A 19,970-nucleotide genomic window follows, 5' to 3' on the forward strand; every position below is an offset into this window, starting at 1 on the left:
GGCCGAAGTGAAAGATAAGGCATCGGATGGGCGGCCTTTGCCCTAACTTGGGACCGAACATGTTTTCTATTTCAGATGTATATTCAACGCAAATTTTTTAAATACATGATCTCAGTTTCTCATTGACCCTTTTGATGTGCTACGATTGTCAACTAAGCCTAGCATCATGGGTGCAGGACAACACGTAAAATGCTCCGAAAGTTCTAAAAGGCAGCATAAACTATCTCAACATGGTTAGGTTAATCGACCCAGTTTATAGTATTACTTGGTTCGCCAATTCCTTTGGGATCTTCTACGTACTCCGCCTGCTGCTGTAATGCCACCTGTTCTGAACCCGAAGTTCAAACTCGCCTGCAAAAAGGTATACGTCACCCGAAAATGTATACTGATGGCACTGTTAGGTAAGTTTTTCTCACATCTACAGGAAAACACACAAAACTCACTTAGGCCCTCGCCGGTACAAATTGGAAGAATACAATGGAAGATGAATATGATGCTCTTATTGCCAACAATACCAGGCACCTGGTGCCACCTAGCTCCAACAAAAATATCATTGACTACAATTGTATTTATCGCATCAAGAAACATGCTGATAGAACTGTGAACAGGTATAAAGCATGTCTCGTTGCAAAAAGATTCCAGCAACGGTATGGTATAGACTATGAAGATAATTTCAGTCTTGTTGTTAAGGCTACTACTATCAGACTTGTTCTATCTATATCAGTTTCCAGAGGCTCGAGTTTACGGCAGGTATAATTAAAGAACATGTTTCTGCATGGTGTCCTGGAAGAGGGGAGATTTATATGAAGCAACCACCTGATTTTGAGTCTTACGCTACTCTAAACTATATTTGCAAGATTGATAAAGCTTTATATGGTCTCAAACGGGCCCTTGGAGCTTGGTGCTCTCGTCTCAACTCCAAACTTCACACTGTTGGGTTTATTCCATCCAAGGATGAAACCTCTCTGTTTCTATATGATAAGTCAGGTATACGTTCTTATTTATGTTGATGACATCAAGGTGATGAGTTCCTCTAATAAAGCCATCTCAACTCTTCTCCATATTTGAGTTCAGAGTTTACTCTTAAGGATCTTGGCCGGAGATCTTCATTGTTTTTTAGGCCTTGAGGTTCACAAAGAATCCAATGATTTGCTCTTAATTCAGCAAAAATATGCAACAGACTTGTTGACGCGTGTTGGTATGAGTTCCTGCACGTCATGTCCTATACCACTTTCCAGTACTGACACAATGGTCTTGACAGATGGCTCTCCTCTTGGCTATGCAGATATTATTCACTACATGAGTATAGTTGGTGCTCTTCAATATTTGACACTGACTCGATCTGGTCTTTCTTTTTCATTTAGTAAGGTATGGTAGTATCTTCATGCTCCAACGACTGCACATTGGACTGTTGTCAAAAATATTTTGAGGTATATCCATGTCACAAGTCAAGTTGGTTTAACTTTTCAGAGGTTTTCCTCCACTAGTCTTAGCGCCTATTCAGATGCAGACTAGGATGCGATTTAGATGCCAGACGCTTCGCTGGTGGATTTCCTATATTTTGTGGTTCCAATCTTATTTCTTGTAGTGGCAGAAAACAACCTACTCTCTCTCTCTCGGTCTAGCACAAAGGCTAAATACAAAGCGCTTGGAAATGCCATTGATGAGCTTATTTGGGTTGAAGCTCTTGTTCGAGAACTTGGTGTGACGCTCATGGGAAATCCATGTCTATGATTGATTGTTCCTTTGTTCGCGAACGAGTTCCTAGCAAGCAACTTGATATCAGGTTCATCTCCAGCAAGGATCAGATTCTAGATAGCTTCACCAAAACTTTATGTTCATAGATGAGTTCAAGCATAATCTAAATATGTTAATACTTTCATACTGGAAAAATCATATGAATGATAACATAGAAAAACTTATTTATTAGGTAGTAAGCATATTTTTAACTTGAAGAGTGTGATTTTGTAGTAACATAATATGTTATTGTAAGGTGAGTGGAGATTTTTGACTCCTGAGCTCTACTGATCTCGCTGTTTTAGGAAATTTGAAAAGTATATTCAGGGGTTTAAAAAAGATGAAAAATCCGAATGTGGCCAATGTTGTATTCCAAAATGTCGGAAATATCAATTTGAATATTTTTATTTTAAGCTGAAGGACAAAAAGTGTGATTTTGAGTACGCATATTTTAAAATATCCAAATTTACCAAATTGAGTCATTTTTGTGTAGACTACAATATAAAAAACGTTGCATTGAGCTTATGGATGCTTGCAGGTTACAACATTGATCATGTCCATATTTTCTCCCATAATTTTTTTGAAACTTATAACATGTTTTTTAAGTTTATTTTTAAAATAAAGAGAGCACTGGTGCTCAGGAGCCAACGACACTTTCCGACATAAGGCTCTCTTTACCCATTTAATGATTCGGCGTGTCACCAAAATGCTTGGTTGATATTACATATAGTTGAATGTTATTATCTATGTTACTCTCACTATGGCTTGTGCAACTTGTTTCATCAACGCCCTCCACCACCAGTGATGTGATTTGCTTGAACTAAATGTGATGGTTTCAATTGTGATCCTCGTGTGGAAGGAAAGTATGCCTGTTTTTTTGCTTGCGCAGCTGGTGTAACTGTTTAGGTCTAGGAGAAGAATCATGGTTGAATTATCTGCAAAAAGCTTGTGAATATATCATGATCGATAATGGGAAATGTAATTGGTTGTTGTTAGGGCGTGTACAATGGCTTATATACAAGGCTATCTTATCTTAGACTAACAGCATGCCCGCGCGTTGCTGCGAATCGACAACAAAATATTATTTGTTAAATTAAATATGGTCATGTTTTGCTACATTTTGCGCAGCACCACCCGTTGTACCTATATGCCACATCTGCGCCCTTTACCTTTCACCAATGCATTGCTACACCCCGTATCTGTTCATCGGCTCTACCATACTCTCACCTTTCCTTTTCAGTGGCCACTCCCCCCTCATCTCTCTTAATCCCCTCGTGCTGCCTAGCTCGCGGACCTGCAACGCGCGCCATCCTGCCTCGTGGAATTTTTGGCCTTCACCCATGTTGTCGTCCCACTCGATTTCTGCAGGCGCCTTCCTCATGCGCTGCCCTCACCCCTCACATCTCAAGGTCGCCTCGAGACTCATCCCCAGCTAGAAGAAATTAGTTCATGTGCTACCCAACTCTGGAGCGAGAGAGTTAGCAGGTAGCACCGCCTATAGTAACCTGGGTTACTGTAGCGACCGATAGATGACTGAAACATGGCGTAAAAACCGTAGTGCACACATATGACCGAACCAAGGTGCATCTCGATTAAACTGATTTGACGATCCAACGACGTCCGCTGATTCAATAGTTAGTTTTAAATATACTTTTAATTTCTTTTTATTAGCATCGTAGGAACATATTTTATATAAGAAAATCGCTTATTTCTCTCTATCGCCTGCTATTTAATACCAAAGAATTATTTGCAGGATTGCATTGGCAGAGTCTCAGATTCTCCGTCTACAAATGGCAGATATCTGGATTGAGCAAACACAGTCTCAGATTCTCCGTCTACAAATGATAAATATCTGGATTGAGCAAAGTAGTTTGCTCCTTGGCGATATTAATTTTTGCGCTTTATTTCACCATCTTAGATTTTTTGTGCTTTGTTTCACCATAAAAGTAGACCTAGCGTGCTACAGGGTCGATATGTGTTGAAAGATGCCACCGTACCTTTGGACAGATGTCGGACAGGTTTGCCACCAACGTGAAGCACTATAGTACGCAGAAGTTGGCCTTGCTTCTCTGAAAACACGGTGCCGTGGTTGTGGCCTGTTGCTTCTCTGAAAACTTGGTGCGTCGCTTGTATGTTTATATAGCAGAAGCTGAAGATTCAATGGTTGAACACGGCCGGCCGGCTGTGTTCGATCAGGAGACGGTCAGTGATGTATGTAGTTGTATTAGATCAGGAGACGGTAAGGTATGTAATACGTTGGCTGGGCGTTTGATTTATTTATGAGTTGGGCCGTTGGGTTGACATCTGGGCCGTTTGATTTTTGTCGTTTGACGTGTGTCGCTAGGTTTCACCGTAGTCACGGTCGTGAAGGTGCTTTTGTTTTTCCGTTCAGATCGGAGAGTTGGGCCACGCCGCTTTTTCTTTGGGCTAGATGAAAATATAAAAAACAAAAGCCCAAGTGTGACACCAGACAGTCACCTATTGCAATTTAATAGTAAAGATATGACTGATTAAAGAAGGCACACAAAAAACATGTTACTATGGATTTTCTTGTAGAGTTTTCTCCTATAATTTTGTTGCTTGCTCTTTAAATTATAGCATGATTAAAAATGAACTAGAAAACATGTGTCTAAGATAAGACTTCTCGCACATAAGAAAATATCTTATCTTTTTTTAAACGTAAGGCATTACGTCCAGTTTTACATACTAAAGCCAGCTACAACAAGGTTACAGGCACACAATAGAATACAACACGAGACATAGTCTGCAAACGCTTGGATGTACATACGCAGAAACATTATCTGATCGAGGTAGAGCAGAAGAAGGAGGAACACGTCACACCATCGGAGGAAGCTAGGCCTTCATCACCATCGATCATACGCAGACTGCTTCACATTGCATCCCGTCCAGCATCAAGAGGGCCCCTACCCTCTCGGCCAGGAGCGCTCACCCTAGAATTCGAAATGAAAGCGGAAGCACAACCATCAAAGAAGAGGAGAATCTAAGCACACCCACCGCGTGGAAGCCTGCCACTCCGTAAGCCACACTGTCGCCGCCCAAGCACCACACCCACGACAACTAGCTTAACATGACCGAAGGCTACCAAGGCAGCACCTTCAAGAAGGGAGCAACACCAAGGCATCGTCGTTGCCCTGACCGATAGAACAGATGTGGATTTTCACCCGGGGCCAATGGTGGAGGGGCTTGATTAACAATGAAGCCTCCAAGGAGGGAAGCGATGGTCGAGAGCGTCGACTCACCGGTACCAACCATGTACGGCATGAAAGATTGCTGCACTAGCCAATTGAACCAAAAATCCGAACTGATGGAAAGAGACTAGGCAGTGTATTTATATTCAACACTCCCCCTCACGTCTAGGCTATTTTTACTTCTTAGCGTGGGTTCGGTGTGGGTCACAGAATCTTTTTTTCTTTTGTTTTTAAAACTGCGTGAGCAGGGTCTTGAACTTGAGACCTCTTGGCTCTGATACCATATTGAAGTTTAGGGTTTGAACGATGGGGTCGTCTCCCATCGGTTATGTCTTAATATAAGGTCAGAATACGACCAAGAGTTTGTACAATGGGAGACTCCAATACACATATGTATTGGGTGCAAAACATAAAATAAAGAGACCTAAACATATTCTAACAGGGCAAAGCTTTTTTCCCAAATAGAGACCACCGTCCATGGTATCCCTACCTGGCACAACTGGAGAGGTGAAACCGAAGGAAATTGGGGTAGGCGATGCCAACATCTGGGAAGGAGCACGAAGAATCCAACACCACGAATGCCTCCCACGTAGACCACCCCGCTGCGCCCACAACCGAGACTGCTAACCAGCACCCACACACTGGCACCCACCATCAGACGCCGCCGTGTCCACCATAAGGAGCCGTCCCTCAAGTATCCAGGAGCCTACCAAACCCGTCTCTCTCGGGAGAACGAGTCGGCCAGCTCCGCACCTTCATCTCCTGCAACCCTTGACAACAATTCTCAAAACCGAGCCAACGAGTGGCGACCCAACTCGTTTGCACGGGCGGACGAGACTGCACCACCTAAGCCCTCCACGACCTCCAGTGCTACCTTGAGGCACAAGTTGGAATTTGATTCGCCACGATTGGAGAAATAGGCGAAGAAGTGAGAGGTAGGATGGAGGCTGAAGGACCAAAACAAGGCCCGCTGCCGCCGTAGGCCAACCGGCGGCTGCAAGGGTGAGTGCACGGACGAGGCGGTGCTAACGCAGAAAACCTAGTCGCCCCCAGTGTCGCCCATGCGACGACGACTCGAGGGGCGTGTGAAGCGTTTGGAGAAAGTTAATATATTACTGTATCTTTTTCACTAAGAGACGATCGCTTTTTTTATTAAGTTACCTTTTTTCATCGTTTTTCCTGCTCAAACTTAACACGCATAGGACCTAAGGTAAGACCATTATACACATCATTATGAACTTGATCACTTGGAAGTCCTCGTTGTTGATCTACACTGATTAGGAAGCAGCATACATGCGACCTCTTTTTCGAAGGAAAAAACTGAAACTGTGCTTGTCGCTGACCGATCAAAGCTTTCGTGTGCACCTGCTTATCAGTTATATAGGTACTACTACTGCGTAGCTAGAGTTTGTAGGCTGGAACTGCTACCATTTTTTGAGCAAGATTGAGGAGCATGGTATGAAGCAGTGCATGTACTCGATCGGCGCGTTCGTGTGCATTTACCTTATCACGCATGAGGCAGCTCCATAGCTAGAGTTTGTAGGTTGGAACTGCTTCTTTTTTTATCAAGATTGAAATTATTCACTTTCAGACAAGCAAAAGGTACAACTGAACAATCATTATCGAAAAGGAACGAGGCCGGAACCACCCTTCTAAGAAAAAAAATATATTGAAGTGTATAAGCCAGCAAAAGTGCAAAGTGTTCACAACTCAATTAGCAAATGTGATTTTCTGCGCCATTTTCGTTCAACTAACTTATTATTGAAAGGAGAATAAGATTCTACCATTCTCCTATCCTCTGTATGCAGTGTGTGCGCACGCGTGTGTGGGTGCGTGTGTGTGGTGTGCGTGCTTTCGTGATGCTCAGTGCATCCAGCAAGAGTAGGTATACCGGGGTTTCCAGGGTTCGAGGAGTCTCGGCCCTATAGTTAGAGCTGATATGGGCACGTGGTGCCGCTGTTCGAGTTGGATTAGTCATGTTTTATCGATTTTCGCCCGGTGTTTTGTAACTTCTTCATTAATAAAATGAGCAAAGCTTTTCCCTCCCGTTTCAGGAGGAAAAAAATACACTGCATCTGCCCTATGGCAGGATGGTGCACATAACATTTTTCAGTTAACTTGACACTTGACTTGTTTTTACATATATTTAATGGCAAAGCTTAAGCCTTTGCTTAGATGGAAAATAATAACTTGGTACGTTCATATGAAAAGAATAAATTTCTCTTTTGCTCTTTTATCACTACCATAGATCATAGGTTGTCTGTATTTGTTTTGTTCATGTACCTTGGAACAATCATTATCGAAAAGGAAGAAGGTCAGATCCACCCTTCTAAGAAAAAGAATACTGAAATCTGTATGCGAGCAGAAGTGCAAAGTGCTAAAAACTCAATTAATAAATGTGGTTTTGCTGGGTTTTTGTTCAACTAACTTATTATGAGAAGAAGAAAACAATTGTATTGTTTTCCTAGTCTCTGCATTTACCCTACAACAAGAAGGTCCACATCACTTTTTTTTAGTTAAGTCAGAAACTCTTTTCGACTTATATTGAATGATAGAGCTTAGATAGAACAAAATTGTTTGTATGTTCATATGAAAAGAACAATATTGCTTCTGTTGCTTTTTTATTCTTACCATAGGTCCTAGCTTGTTTCTAGTTGTACCTTCACACACATTCGTTTCTTTAGGTGCATGTATGAGAAAAAGAATGAATATCAAAAGAAAAATCTGCATTTTCTTTAAAGGTATTACATAGCCTCTGCATTGATTAATGCACAAATTAGTTACAGTAGTTTTTTTATACCATGTCTCAACTCGTAAGCATGTACATATTCACGTTGTTGTAACCCTACTTTGGGCGGATGTTCCGCGATGTGTTTGCCATGCATTATACACGGAGTGTCCATACATGATGCATATGCATGGTAGTACTCACTCCATTTGGCAGGTTAGATTTTGTGAAGACGTTTTCATTCCTAGAGGCTTGAGTCACCTTGGTTTCGATCGATCGATGAAAATCGTGGACTTGCACGACCTACTATCGCCGGACAAGTGTTCGCTTATTGTCTCTTGCATTGTCAAGTCATAGAGGATGATACGTCAAGTATCTTTTAAGGATTGAGTGGTATAGCGGTGTTAACTTAGTAAGTTCCGGGTGCAACAAGGGGGAACTTTGATTTGATTGTGCACTTTGAGTAAATCTCCGGTTTGAAAGCCCCATGCATGGTATTTTCTTATTCAACCTAGTAATGGGGTAGTTTTTCGGCTTCTTTGTTGGAGGCATTGGCGCAGGAGTGTGCTTGGAATGCTCTCAAGGATAATAACTTTATGATATGCCTTCAACTGTTGGATCTGGCAAAGCGGCAACACATGTATGCTCTCAAGGATAATGCACCAGATTTTCTTGTTGTAGTTTTTCTTTTCATAATAATATGATTTTGCGTATCCATGATGTCTCGGTATCATGTTGATGCACGTCATCTTGAATTCTTGATGCATAAATATATTGCCTGGTAACGAAAATATTACTGCAAATCGGCAACTGCCCGGCCTGAAATTGTGAGCAGCTGTCAGTATCTTCACATCTTTTAGACACCGAGCAAGATAACACAGATGAATCACAGGGACTTCCAGTTAAACTTGACCACTGAAAGCTGCTCGTATATCAATCAGTAACAATATAACTGCATATATCGCTGTACAACAGTTGGGTTGGGTTACTTGGGTAGATCGAAAGAACCATGACAATGACGGACTTTTAACAACACGCGATCGACATGTGTCCATCCTCGCTGCTTATTATTGCTCTCCTGGATTAATATTCGAAGTTATAATAAGAAATATAAGTATTTATATGACTACTATTCTGGAGCTTTGTTCAGAAATATAGGGCCCGTGTCGATCAAAAGATATGATGTTAGAGAAATCTCCCAGAGCCCGTAAAAAGCATAAAACCGAAAAAAACCGCTAGTTTACGAGTTTGGACCGAAAACGGCGCAGATCAGTCACCGTAAACGAGCTAAAACCGAAAAAAAAAGTTTTTAGGCCGAGAGCGAAAATCTAATTCGGCATGTATTTGTAGGGGTCGAACGAGCGAACCAAACGTGCATCCATATTTAGGGCGCGCTTAATTTTCACCTCACCCTACCGCTTAGTCTCTCCGTCCTCCCGCGCGCCGCCAACACACTCCGTCGTCGCCACCGCTGCATCGCCTGATTCGGCGGAGCCCGGCGAAGCGGAGCTAGTGTCGGTTGCCCTGCATCCCGCCCGCGGTTCCTCACTCAGCTCCGGGTCCCGCCGCCGCCGCGCCGGCCGAATCGAGGATGAGCTCGGCCGACGAGATCAATGACGTCGATCTGTCCGATTCGTCGAGCTCGGACGATTCCGACCTCGACGAGCTGCTCCACGACGATGACTTGGAGGCCACCATCCTCCTTCTCTCTGTCAAGGAGCTCGAGGACCGCGTCAAGCTGCTGAATCGGAGGCGCAGCTCGGTGATTGGCCGGAACCACATCTAACGGAATCGCCTCCTCGCCCACGAGCAACTGATGGATGACTACTTCGCCGAGGTACCTACCTATCCGCCGCATCTATTCCGTAGGAGGTATCGCATACGCCGTAGTTTATTCATCACAATCGTGAAGGCATGCGAAGAAAACTCAAATTACTTCAAGCAACGTAGAAATGTTGCCGGCGTGACGGGTTTCAACCCCTATCAAAAAATCTCGTCTGCCACGAGGATGATTGTGTATGGTACTGCGGATTACACTTCGAATTGGTGAAGATACAACCACAGAGTTAGTGTGTAGGTTTTCTCGCATGATTATCAAGTTGTTTGTACTAACATATCTTCGAGCTCCCAGTGAGAATGACAGAAAAGTATTGATGAAGATAAACGAGAAAAGAGGTTGGCCTGAAATGCTTGGTAGTGTTGATTGTATGCATTGGACATGAAAGAATTGTCCCAAGGCATGTCACGGGGGAAGAGCAAAGATGCTACCATTGTAATTGAGGCTGTCACATGACAAAATTTGTGGATTTGGCATTTTTATTGTTTTGCCGGGAACAATCAGTGACATCAATGTGCTGCAAAGATCTCCTTTATTTGCGAAACTAGCAAATGGGGAAGCACCCACTTACAATTACAAAGTTATAAATAATGAATATACAATGAGATATTATGAAGCTGATGGCATCTATCCAGCTTGGGCAACTTTTCTGTAGTCTGTGAAGGATCCCGGAGATAAGATAGAAGCTTAGTTTGCCAAGGCTGAAGCAGCTGCTCGCAAAGACATTGAGAAAGCTTTCGGTTTTTGCAAGCAAGGTTTGCCATTGTTCGGGGTCCAGCTCGGTTTTGGGACAAAAAATCCCTTGTGAACATTACGACATGTTCTGTGATTCTTCACAACATGATCATCGAGGATGAAAGAGGGTTAAGCTTGCCCTGCTTCTATGACAACGTTGGCACCTGAGTACAACCCCAACGAAATCTCGATCGCTTTGAAGCTTTTCTTGAGGCAGATTAATTGAGAAAGTCACTACACATGTCCAACTCGTTTATGATCTCAAAATGCACCACAGGCAGTGACATGGCCGTCGCCAATGATCCTAGCATTTCATTTATTTATGTGTGAGATTAATCATTGCTGAGACATTTATTCATTTGTTTTATCATTTGAAAACTGTTGTAATTTGGTTGAGACATTTGTTTATCTGTTGTAATAATTTGGATGATTATTGTGTTTTGAAAACTATTATTCGATTAATTATGATCGATTGGTGTATGTTTGTGTTTATACCATGTTGCATATGAATTCTATGAAAACCCCTAATTTTACGGGTTCGGATGGTGCTGGCGCACAACAGAGCCCACAAACCAAAGCCGTAAAACAGATATTCTAGCATACGTTTTGTTTTATAGTGATGGCCATACGGGTTCGAATGGTGATGGCCATACGTGTTCCGATCTGCGTCAGCCATTTTCCGACCCGTAAACACGAGTTCGTTGAACTGAACTCGATGTTTTCAGTTCGCGTGTTTATAGGTTCTGTTAGAGATGCTCTTAGTATGGAAAAATGCTCTCCTAGCATGCAGGCGATATACCGTATGGCCCACCTTCTCTCTCGTCTCTTTTTTAGATTTGTGTGAGAAAGATTAGTTAGTTTGCCACCCTACTAAATCTAGTTCTAAAACTTAAATTTATAGCTTTTGAACCATAACTTTAACTTGTGAACCATTTGAATATTTGAGTTTCTTGTGAGGGGAGCTTCAAAATAAGACTGACATTGAATATCTTTGACAATTTTTTTAAAAAAATTGACTTTTGATACTTGATGAAACTTGGTGAAGATTTTCGTTGAAACACAATTTTTCTCTCTGTTCCAAACTTGGTTAATCATACGTTTTGTTTTATAGTTCAATTTTGAGATACATTTTTTGTATTCTTTCTATCGAGTTTTATTGTATATCATCATGTTTGAATGTGTTTTAGAAATTAAATTTTGACTTCTTATTCTTGGTGAAGCTTGATGGTTTTTTCTTTCAAACAATTTTTTTTTCACTCTATTTTAAACTTGGTTCCTTACATTTGGAATATATTTGTCATTTGTCTTGTTTTTCAATTCGGAGACACAATTTTCTGAATCTAATTTATCTAGTTTTATTGTGTATCATCATGTTTGCATGTTTTTCGGAATTTAAATTATGAACTTTGTTAAATCGAACACTTTTATGGATTGTTGAAAATATATCATCGTAATAAATTCATATATTCAACCGGATTGTTAATCTGTCATATCTTCCAATGCTTATGGCTCTTTCAAATCCAACATACAAATTAAATCCTGTTTAAATAATGAGAGATTACTTTTGTTGGGTAGTCTAACATGCAAATGTTTTGTGAGGTGCCAATCTCAACGCAAAGGAATGGTGGATGTGTGCACGGGAGGTGCTCTCGTACCATTCATGTCGTTAGAAATGTACTGATGCACATATGTAGTGCATTTCTTTAGAGAACAATGTAGTGCTCTTCCAGTTGCCAAAAAAATGTAGTGCCCTTCTTCTCATTTCGACTATAGTTTATTTTAAGAATTCCGACATGGTTTCAGTATTTTCGTGCAAACATTGCCGTGACAACTCGATGAAAGAAGCATCTCGCAAATGTGAATCATATATCAATCTCGGCATCCCACTTGTTCCCCTTGGTGATGCTTGTGCGGTCAACAAATTATTAAGCCTGCCATCAAAATTTATTGATGCAGCTAACCACAACTCCACAATTGCCCGATCGACCCCAAAGTTCAACCAATATTAATCATCTCAGCATCGATCAAACCCAAATGGACAGAAGGGAAAATATAAGCAAGGAGGCAAACAAGTTTGTTCCAAAACGAAAAAACAAAAACCAACAATCCAAAATCCAAAATCCAACTCACATGTACATTAAGAACTTATGAAATAATACATGCATGCATGGAGTGTACTCGGTCTGCTCTCCGATCTACCTAAAACAGTACGTGGTGCGATCCCTCGAGGAGGGGCCTTGTTGTTGCTGTTGGTGTTGTTGGATGCGCAGCTGGTCGTGGAACCACAGGATGAACTCGTCGGCGCGCCGGTCGACCACGCCCATGCTCCCGACCTCGTCGTCCTCCCTCGCCAGGAACGGCGAATCAGTGATCCGAACCTGTCGCGGCGGCGGCCGGCCGACCGGCGCCGATGCTGCCCACGGTATCGCGCTCTCCATGTCGCCGCCGTCGTCCACGTCATCGTCGCCGTCCATCAGTTCGAACAGCGTCTTCACCTTGGCGGCAGAGCCGTACTCCGGAAGGTCCTCGAGCTGCTGCTTTTGCAGGAGGCCCTGATCCCGGTGCCGCTGCGTGCGGCGGCGCCGCCTGTGCAGCGGCGTGCTTTTGAAGCTGAACTCGACCTCGCGGGGGCGGTACTGGTACTGCTGGTACACGGCGGCGCCGGGGTCCATGGACCGGCACGACATCGAGGAGGCACCGCCGCCGTGCCCGCCGCGCCGCGGGTACGGGTGCACCGCGGCGGCCGGGTCCATGGACCGGCAGGAGAGCGCCGCGGACAGGTAGGTCGTCAGGGCCGGGCTCTGATCCCCTGTCGCCGCCCCGAGGTGTTGGTTGTGGCGCTTGGACGACGACAGCATGTGGTGCAGGTTGACGCCGAGCGCGGCGAGCTTGGGCTGGTGCTTGCCGAGGCCCCTGACAAGGACGAGGTGCACAGCGCGCACCATGCGCCACAGCTTCTTTGCGCTCAACGACGCCGGCGATGGCACCTGATCGCCACGGCCGGCGCCATCCTGCTCCATGGCCGCCTGCTCGTGATCACTACTGCTCATCTCGATCAGCTACCTTGTCTCCTTTCTCGTTTAGGAAAAATCTAGTGTTCTTGTGAATTTTTTGGACTAGCTCGCTCGCTCTTAAGACAAAAGCTCAAATCTTTGTCTGTGTCTACCAGGATGGAAGAAGAGTCGCGTGGTATTTAAAGAGGGTCACGTCGTGTGTAATGGCTAGACAGATCACTCGACATTGATCCCAAGGAGAATTATTGGTTCCCATATAATAGTCTTCAAATTGTTCTTTTTGTGTTAATCTGCTCGTCCGCGACGTGGTCAGCTGGGAGTGGTTCCGAGATGCAAGGTATTGCTGGAGCTAGCCTGCAGGAGAGCAATACAAGGTTACGTGTCATGCCATACATATAGTATCTGACAGCTGATATGACATACTGTAGATGCATGGGATTAGTAAGCTCTTAAACCCGCTTTCTTGACCAGCTCGATCGGGTACACTAACTAAGAGTTTCCACGTTTAGCTTGCGTATATGGTATTTAATCGACCAAAAAAAAAACGTCAAATTGTAGGTTCCCATGATCGTTTGGGTGACACTTTTACTATCATTATAAGTTTCCTAAAATATCTAGTTTCGATTCCTCAATTATCAGCCGGTTCAAGATTAGGCAATTCACTAGTGGAAAACGGGGCTATAGGCCCGGTCCATTTGGGCCTTCAGTCCCGGTTTTCAAACCGGGACCAATTAGGCGGGACTAAAGGGTCCCTCCTTTAGTCCCGGTTCAAAGTTGCACCGGGCCTAAAGGCTGCACCACGTGGTGTGGCCAGGGAGCTCGCGGTGGATGGCCTTTGGTCCCGGTTCGTGGTACGAACCGGGCCTGTGTTTCTCTGCCGCGGCAGAGAATTGCTATTTCTCTGCCGCGGCACAGGTTTAGGGTGGAGCAGCGTTTCTCTGCCGCGGCAGAGAAACAGGGCGTTTCTCTGCCGCGGTAGAGTTTCAGCAATGCATATATATCATTCAACAAAGCACAAAAAATCATCGTGAATATATATAGACATCGTCAACAGTACACGTAATGCATGCATATTTACAACATAAAGTCGGATCTCTTTACTAAATCTATTAGCTTCTACGAAGTTGCTCAACACATAGCTATGACTTTCCTATAGTGCTCTCCACCTGGGGTAATGACCTCGGTAAGAAAGAATCCCGCGATTTCCTCTTGAATTGCTCGTATTTGATCCTCCGTTATGAGAGTGTCCCGCAGGCGTTTCATCTATATTTTAAAAAGGAGATCATCAATATATGAATGGAACTCAATACAATAGATGGTACTAATTAAGATAATTGTGAGAATTTGTTATCATACACGAGTGTGGTGTATACGGGCATCCCCACCCTTGGGACAGGCCATGTCACGAATGAAGGTGCAGACGTAGTATCCACATAAGTTATTCCCGGTTTCCTGCCTCATACACTTTACGAAAAAATAGTTCGATCAAACTAATAATCAAGCATCGTATTGAAAGTAAATATCATATATAGAGTTTCACGGACATAGATATATAGTACTACTTACAGGGTAATCTTGAAATGTAAGCTCCAGTTTCCATGTACCCAGAACAGTAGTGATGAACCGTTTCCAGGCCCTGCCCGGCAAAAAATAATGAGTAAATGAGTTATATTGATTAGTTGATGATATCGTCGAATTAGAACAAATGAAGATGCCAATACGAAATTGATTGAAATTACCTCTGGAGGATGGCAGCCATGTCCGCCCATTCCGCATATTCGTTACGTTTCGAGTCCATGACATTTACGACTCCTTTGTGAAGATCAATGATTAGGAGAATAAAGTGGAATCTGCACAAGCATAGCTCAATGATTACGAGAATAAAGTGGAAGGTGCACAAGCATAATGTATGTTATATATAACACTCACTTGAAGTTGTAGGGAAAGAATATATCCTCTTTGTTTGCTTGCTTCACTAAAAACATTACCATGTTGTCCTCTGTGTCCTGGGCGTAGTCTCGAACCGTAACTTTATGAACTGTGTCTGGGTCTATGAACCCCAGCGGTAGGAGCTTGCCTCTTTTGCATTCGAGCTTCTTCATTCTGCATAATTAAATGTATAGCGTACACAAAGAATATAGTGAGGATAATTGTTAGTGCAAATATGAATGAGCGCTGAGCTACAGACTTAATTACATAAATAAATCACTTACAGGCAGTAGCAACTGATGACAGCTTTGTCGAGGGCGTCTTGATTGAATAACTAAAACAGTTCTTCTAACTCAAGGTTTATCTCCTCGACCCCCCGGAAGTAATGCTCATCTCTAAGATACACCGTGAGGTAGCGATCACCTCTTCGACAGGCTTTCAGGTACCAGTCATGCAACCTTCGCATCTGAGTCCCTAGACGCGCGAGCTCGCCAGGTTTGACGAGATCTTTTCCGTATCTATACTTGTTTACCACTTGAGCCGTTGGATAGTAATCTTCGTACTCAACTGATGCTCCCTGAGCTCTAGCCTCCCGTTCGATCATCGATGCCGTCTCTGGATCATCATAGGGCTGCACGACGAAGTGGGGTATGGCCTGAATGTCCTGCTGTCCAAGCTGGGCGACTTTTTTTTGCTTCTTTGCTCGCTCTAGAGGACTGTCCAAGAGAGCGGTCATAATCAGCTCTCAGCTCAGGTCTCTTCATTCTCATCTCGGCAAAATGCTTCACTGTATGCGGTGGAATAAACATCTTCTTCGGCGCAAGAAACGCCTTTTGCTCTTCAGTCTGCTCATGTGGTAACAACTCTGGAGTCTGTGCCCTCATCGGAGTTGATGATCTCTTCGGAGCTATAGGAGGTGCCGCGGTTAGCTTCCTCTTTTGCTTAGGTGGAGGCTGCGGAGTCTCCTGACGAGGAGGAGGAGGCGGCGGAGTATTTTCACGCGGAGGAGACTGCTCATGCACAGGGGAATCATCATCGCGCAGAGGAGAATCATCACACGGAGGAGACTGCGCAGGTGGCGGAGGAGGCGGAGGAGGTGGACTGCTTGGTGGCTTCTCACCTGGAAACACAATGTTCTCCTTCGGCCATTGCACGGTGGTTCTACGGGCTTCTCCCAGTTCTTTGATTTCCCCATCTTCACCTACAGGGTGCTCAAGCACCAACCCCTCATAATCTCTCAACACTTCATCCACCATCACAACAGCAAGGTCGTCTTGGACCGGACGGCAATGGTAAGACCTTGTAGGTAAGAGGATGCCGACCGCCACCTTGAAGGATAGGTTGAAAACTTTAACATGCAGCTCACAAGGACGGCTCTCAGTGAGATCATCCACGGGGGGGTAGCGAGGAGGCTCGACCACCTGGTCATCATCATCATTATCCTCCTGCTGAGTAGAAGCCACGCTGCTTTTCCGGTGTTGTTGAGATTGCAGCGGGACGAGGGCATTTAGCAATGCAGGATCTACAGCCTGCCCCTGAGCTATCTGGGATGTAAGTACTTGGGTTACCATGGTTAATTGGTTTCGCATGGTGCTAAGACCCTCCTCTAAGGACGCTATGCGGTCTGTTTCCCTTGCCTTTCTCCTCTCATGGCTTTTATCAGGAAATCTCTTCCTCTCCGCAGGAAAGCCAATCTTCCACGGAACGAAGCCTTCTGTGCCTCGTGTTCGTCCGCCGTGTGATACGTCTCCGACGTATCGATAATTTCTTATGTTCCATGCCACATTATTGATGATATCTACATATTTTATACACATTATATGTCATATTTATGCATTTTCCGGCACTAACCTATTAACGAGATGCCGAAGAGCCAGTTGCTGTTTTCTGCTGTTTTTGGTTTCAGAAATCCTAGTAAAGAAATATTCTCGGAATTGGACGAAATCAACGCCCAGGGTCCTATTTTTGCACAAAGCTTCCAGAAGACCGAGGGGGAAAGGAAGTGGGGCCACGAGGCGCCGCCACAACAGGGCGGCGCGGCCCAGGTCATGGCCGCGCGGCCCTGGTGTGTGGGGCCCTCGTGTGGCCCCCCGCGTTGCCCTTCCGCCTACTTAAAGCCTTCGTCGCGAAACCCCCAGTACCGAGAGCCACGATACGGAAAACCTTACTGAGACGCCGCCGCCGCCAATCCCATCTCGGGGGATTCTGGAGATCGCCTCCGGCACCCTGCCGGAGAGGGGAATCATCTCCCGGAGGACTCTTCACCGCCATGGTCGCCTCTGGAGTGATGAGTGAGTAGTTCACCCCTGGACTATGGGTCCATAGCAGTAGCTAGATGGTTGTCTTCTCCTCATGTGCTTCATTGTCGGATCTTGTGAGCTGCCTAACATGATCAAGATCATCTATCTGTAATTCTATATGTTGTGTTTGTCGGGATCCGATGGATAGAGAATACTATGTTATGTTGATTATCAATCTATTACCTATGTGTTGTTTATGATCTTGCATGCTCTCCGTTATTAGTAGAGGCTCTGGCCAAGTTTTTACTCTTAACTCCAAGAGGGAGTATTTATGCTCGATAGTGGGTTCATGCCTCCATTAAATCTGGGACAGTGACAGAAAGTTCTAAGGTTGTGGATGTGCTGTTGCCACTAGGGATAAAACATTGATGCTATGTCCTAGGATGTAGTTATTGATTACATTACGCACCATACTTAATGCAATTGTCTGTTGTTTGCAACTTAATACCGGAAGGGGTTCGGATGATAACCTGAAGGTGGACTTTTTAGGCATAGATGCATGCTGGATAGCGGTCTATGTACTTTGTCGTAATGCCCAATTAAATCTCACAATACTTATCATATCATGTATGTGCATTGTCATGCCCTCTCTATTTGTCAATTGCCCAACTGTAATTTGTTCACCCAACATGCTATTTATCTTATGGGAGAGACACCTCTAGTGAACTGTGGACCCCGGTCCATTCTTTTACATCGAATACAATCTACTGCAATACTTGTTTTACTGTTTTCTGCAAACAATCGTCATCCACACTATACATATAATCCTTTGTTACAGCAAGCCGGTGAGATTGACAACCTCACTGTTTCGTTGGGGCAAAGTACTTTGGTTGTGTTGTGCAGGTTCCACGTTGGCGCCAGAATCCCTGGTGTTGCGCCGCACTACATCCCGCCGCCATCAACCTTCAACGTGCTTCTTGGCTCCTCTTGGTTCGATAAACCTTGGTTTCTTTCTGAGGGAAAACTTGCTACTGTGCGCATCATACCTTCCTCTTGGGGTTCCCAACGGACGTGTGCTGTACACGCCATCAAGCATTTTTTCTGGCGCCGTTGCCGGGGAGATCAAGACACGCTGCAAGGGGAGTCTCTACAATCCAATCTCTTTACTTTGTTTTTGTCTTGCTTTATTTTATTTACTACTTTGTTTGCTGCATTATATCAAAATACAAAAAAAAAAATTAGTTGCTAGCTTTGCTTTATTTACTGTCTTGCACTCTATATCGAAAACACACAAAAAAAGTAGTTACTTCATTTACTTTATTTAGTTTGCTTTATTTACTACTGCTAAAATGGTTACCCCTGAAAATACTAAGTTGTGTGACTTCACAACCACAAATAATAATGATTTCTTATGCACACCTATTGCTCCACCTGCTACTACAGCAGAATTCTTTGAAATTAAACCTGCTTTACTGAATCTTGTTATGCGAGAGCAATTTTCTGGTGTTAGTTCTGATGATGTTGCTGCCCATCTCAATAATTTTGTTGAATTGTGTGAAATGCAAAAGTATAAAGATGTAGATGGTGACATTATAAAATTAAAATTGTTTCCTTTCTCATTAAGAGCAAGAGTTAAAGATTGGTTGCTATCTCTGCCTAAGAATAGTATTGATTCATGGACTAAATGCAAGGATGCTTTTATTGGTAGATATTATCCCCCTGCTAAAATTATATCTTTGAGGAGTAGCATAATGAATTTTAAACAATTGGATAATGAGCATGTTGCACAAGCATGGGAAAGAAGGAAATCTTTGGTTAAAAATTGCCCAACCCATGGACTGACTACTTGGATGATCATCCAAACCTTTTATGCAGGACTGAATTTTTCTTCGCGGAACCTATTGGATTCAGCTGCTGGAGGTACCTTTATGTCCATCACTCTTGGTGAAGCGACAAAGCTTCTTGATGATATGATGATAAATTTCTCTGAATGGCACACAGAAAGAGCTCCACAAGGTAAGAAGATAAATTCTGTCGAAGAAACCTCTTCCTTGAGTGATAAGATTGATGTGATTATGTCTATGCTTGTGAATGATAGGACTAATGTTGATCCTAATAATGTTCCATTAGCTTCATTGGTTGCTCAAGAAGAGAATGTTGATGTAAACTTCATTAAAAATAATAATTTCAACAACAATGCTTATCGGAACAATTCTAGTAATAACTATAGGCCATATCCTTACAATAATGGTAATGGTTATGGTAATTCTTATGGGAATTCTTCCAACAATAATAGGAACACACCCCCTGGACTTGAAGCTATGCTTAAAGAATTTATTAGTACACAAACTGCTTTTAACAAATCTGTTGAAGAAAAGCTCAATAAAATTGATATTCTCGCTTCTAAGGTTGATAGTCTTGCCTCTGATGTTGATCTTTTGAAATCAAAAGTTATGCCTAATAAGGATATTGAAAATAAAATTGTTACTACAGCAAATGCCATCCAAGTTAGAATTAATGAGAATATAAGATTGATGGCCG

The 19,970-nt window shown here is 43.5% G+C and overlaps 1 protein-coding gene across 1 annotated transcript; it reads right to left on the bottom strand.

Annotated features, from left to right (window-relative positions):
* Window positions 1-12,228: 12,228 nt before the first annotated feature.
* On the bottom strand, window positions 12,229-13,425 carry LOC127326733 (uncharacterized). The gene has a single exon (XM_051353521.2). It carries the CDS (start codon window positions 13,294-13,296, stop codon window positions 12,442-12,444), a length of 855 nt encoding a protein of 284 aa, XP_051209481.1. The 5' UTR covers window positions 13,297-13,425; the 3' UTR covers window positions 12,229-12,441.
* Between the last annotated feature and the right edge of the window lie 6,545 nt (window positions 13,426-19,970).

This window comes from Lolium perenne, chromosome 1, assembly GCF_019359855.2.
Source record: "Lolium perenne isolate Kyuss_39 chromosome 1, Kyuss_2.0, whole genome shotgun sequence".
Taxonomy (NCBI): Eukaryota; Viridiplantae; Streptophyta; class Magnoliopsida; order Poales; family Poaceae; genus Lolium; species Lolium perenne.

Bases quoted from the DNA above. Each gene is read 5' to 3' on its own strand.
- LOC127326733 (XM_051353521.2), bottom strand. From the start codon at position 13,296: ATGAGCAGTAGTGATCACGAGCAGGCGGCCATGGAGCAGGATGGCGCC.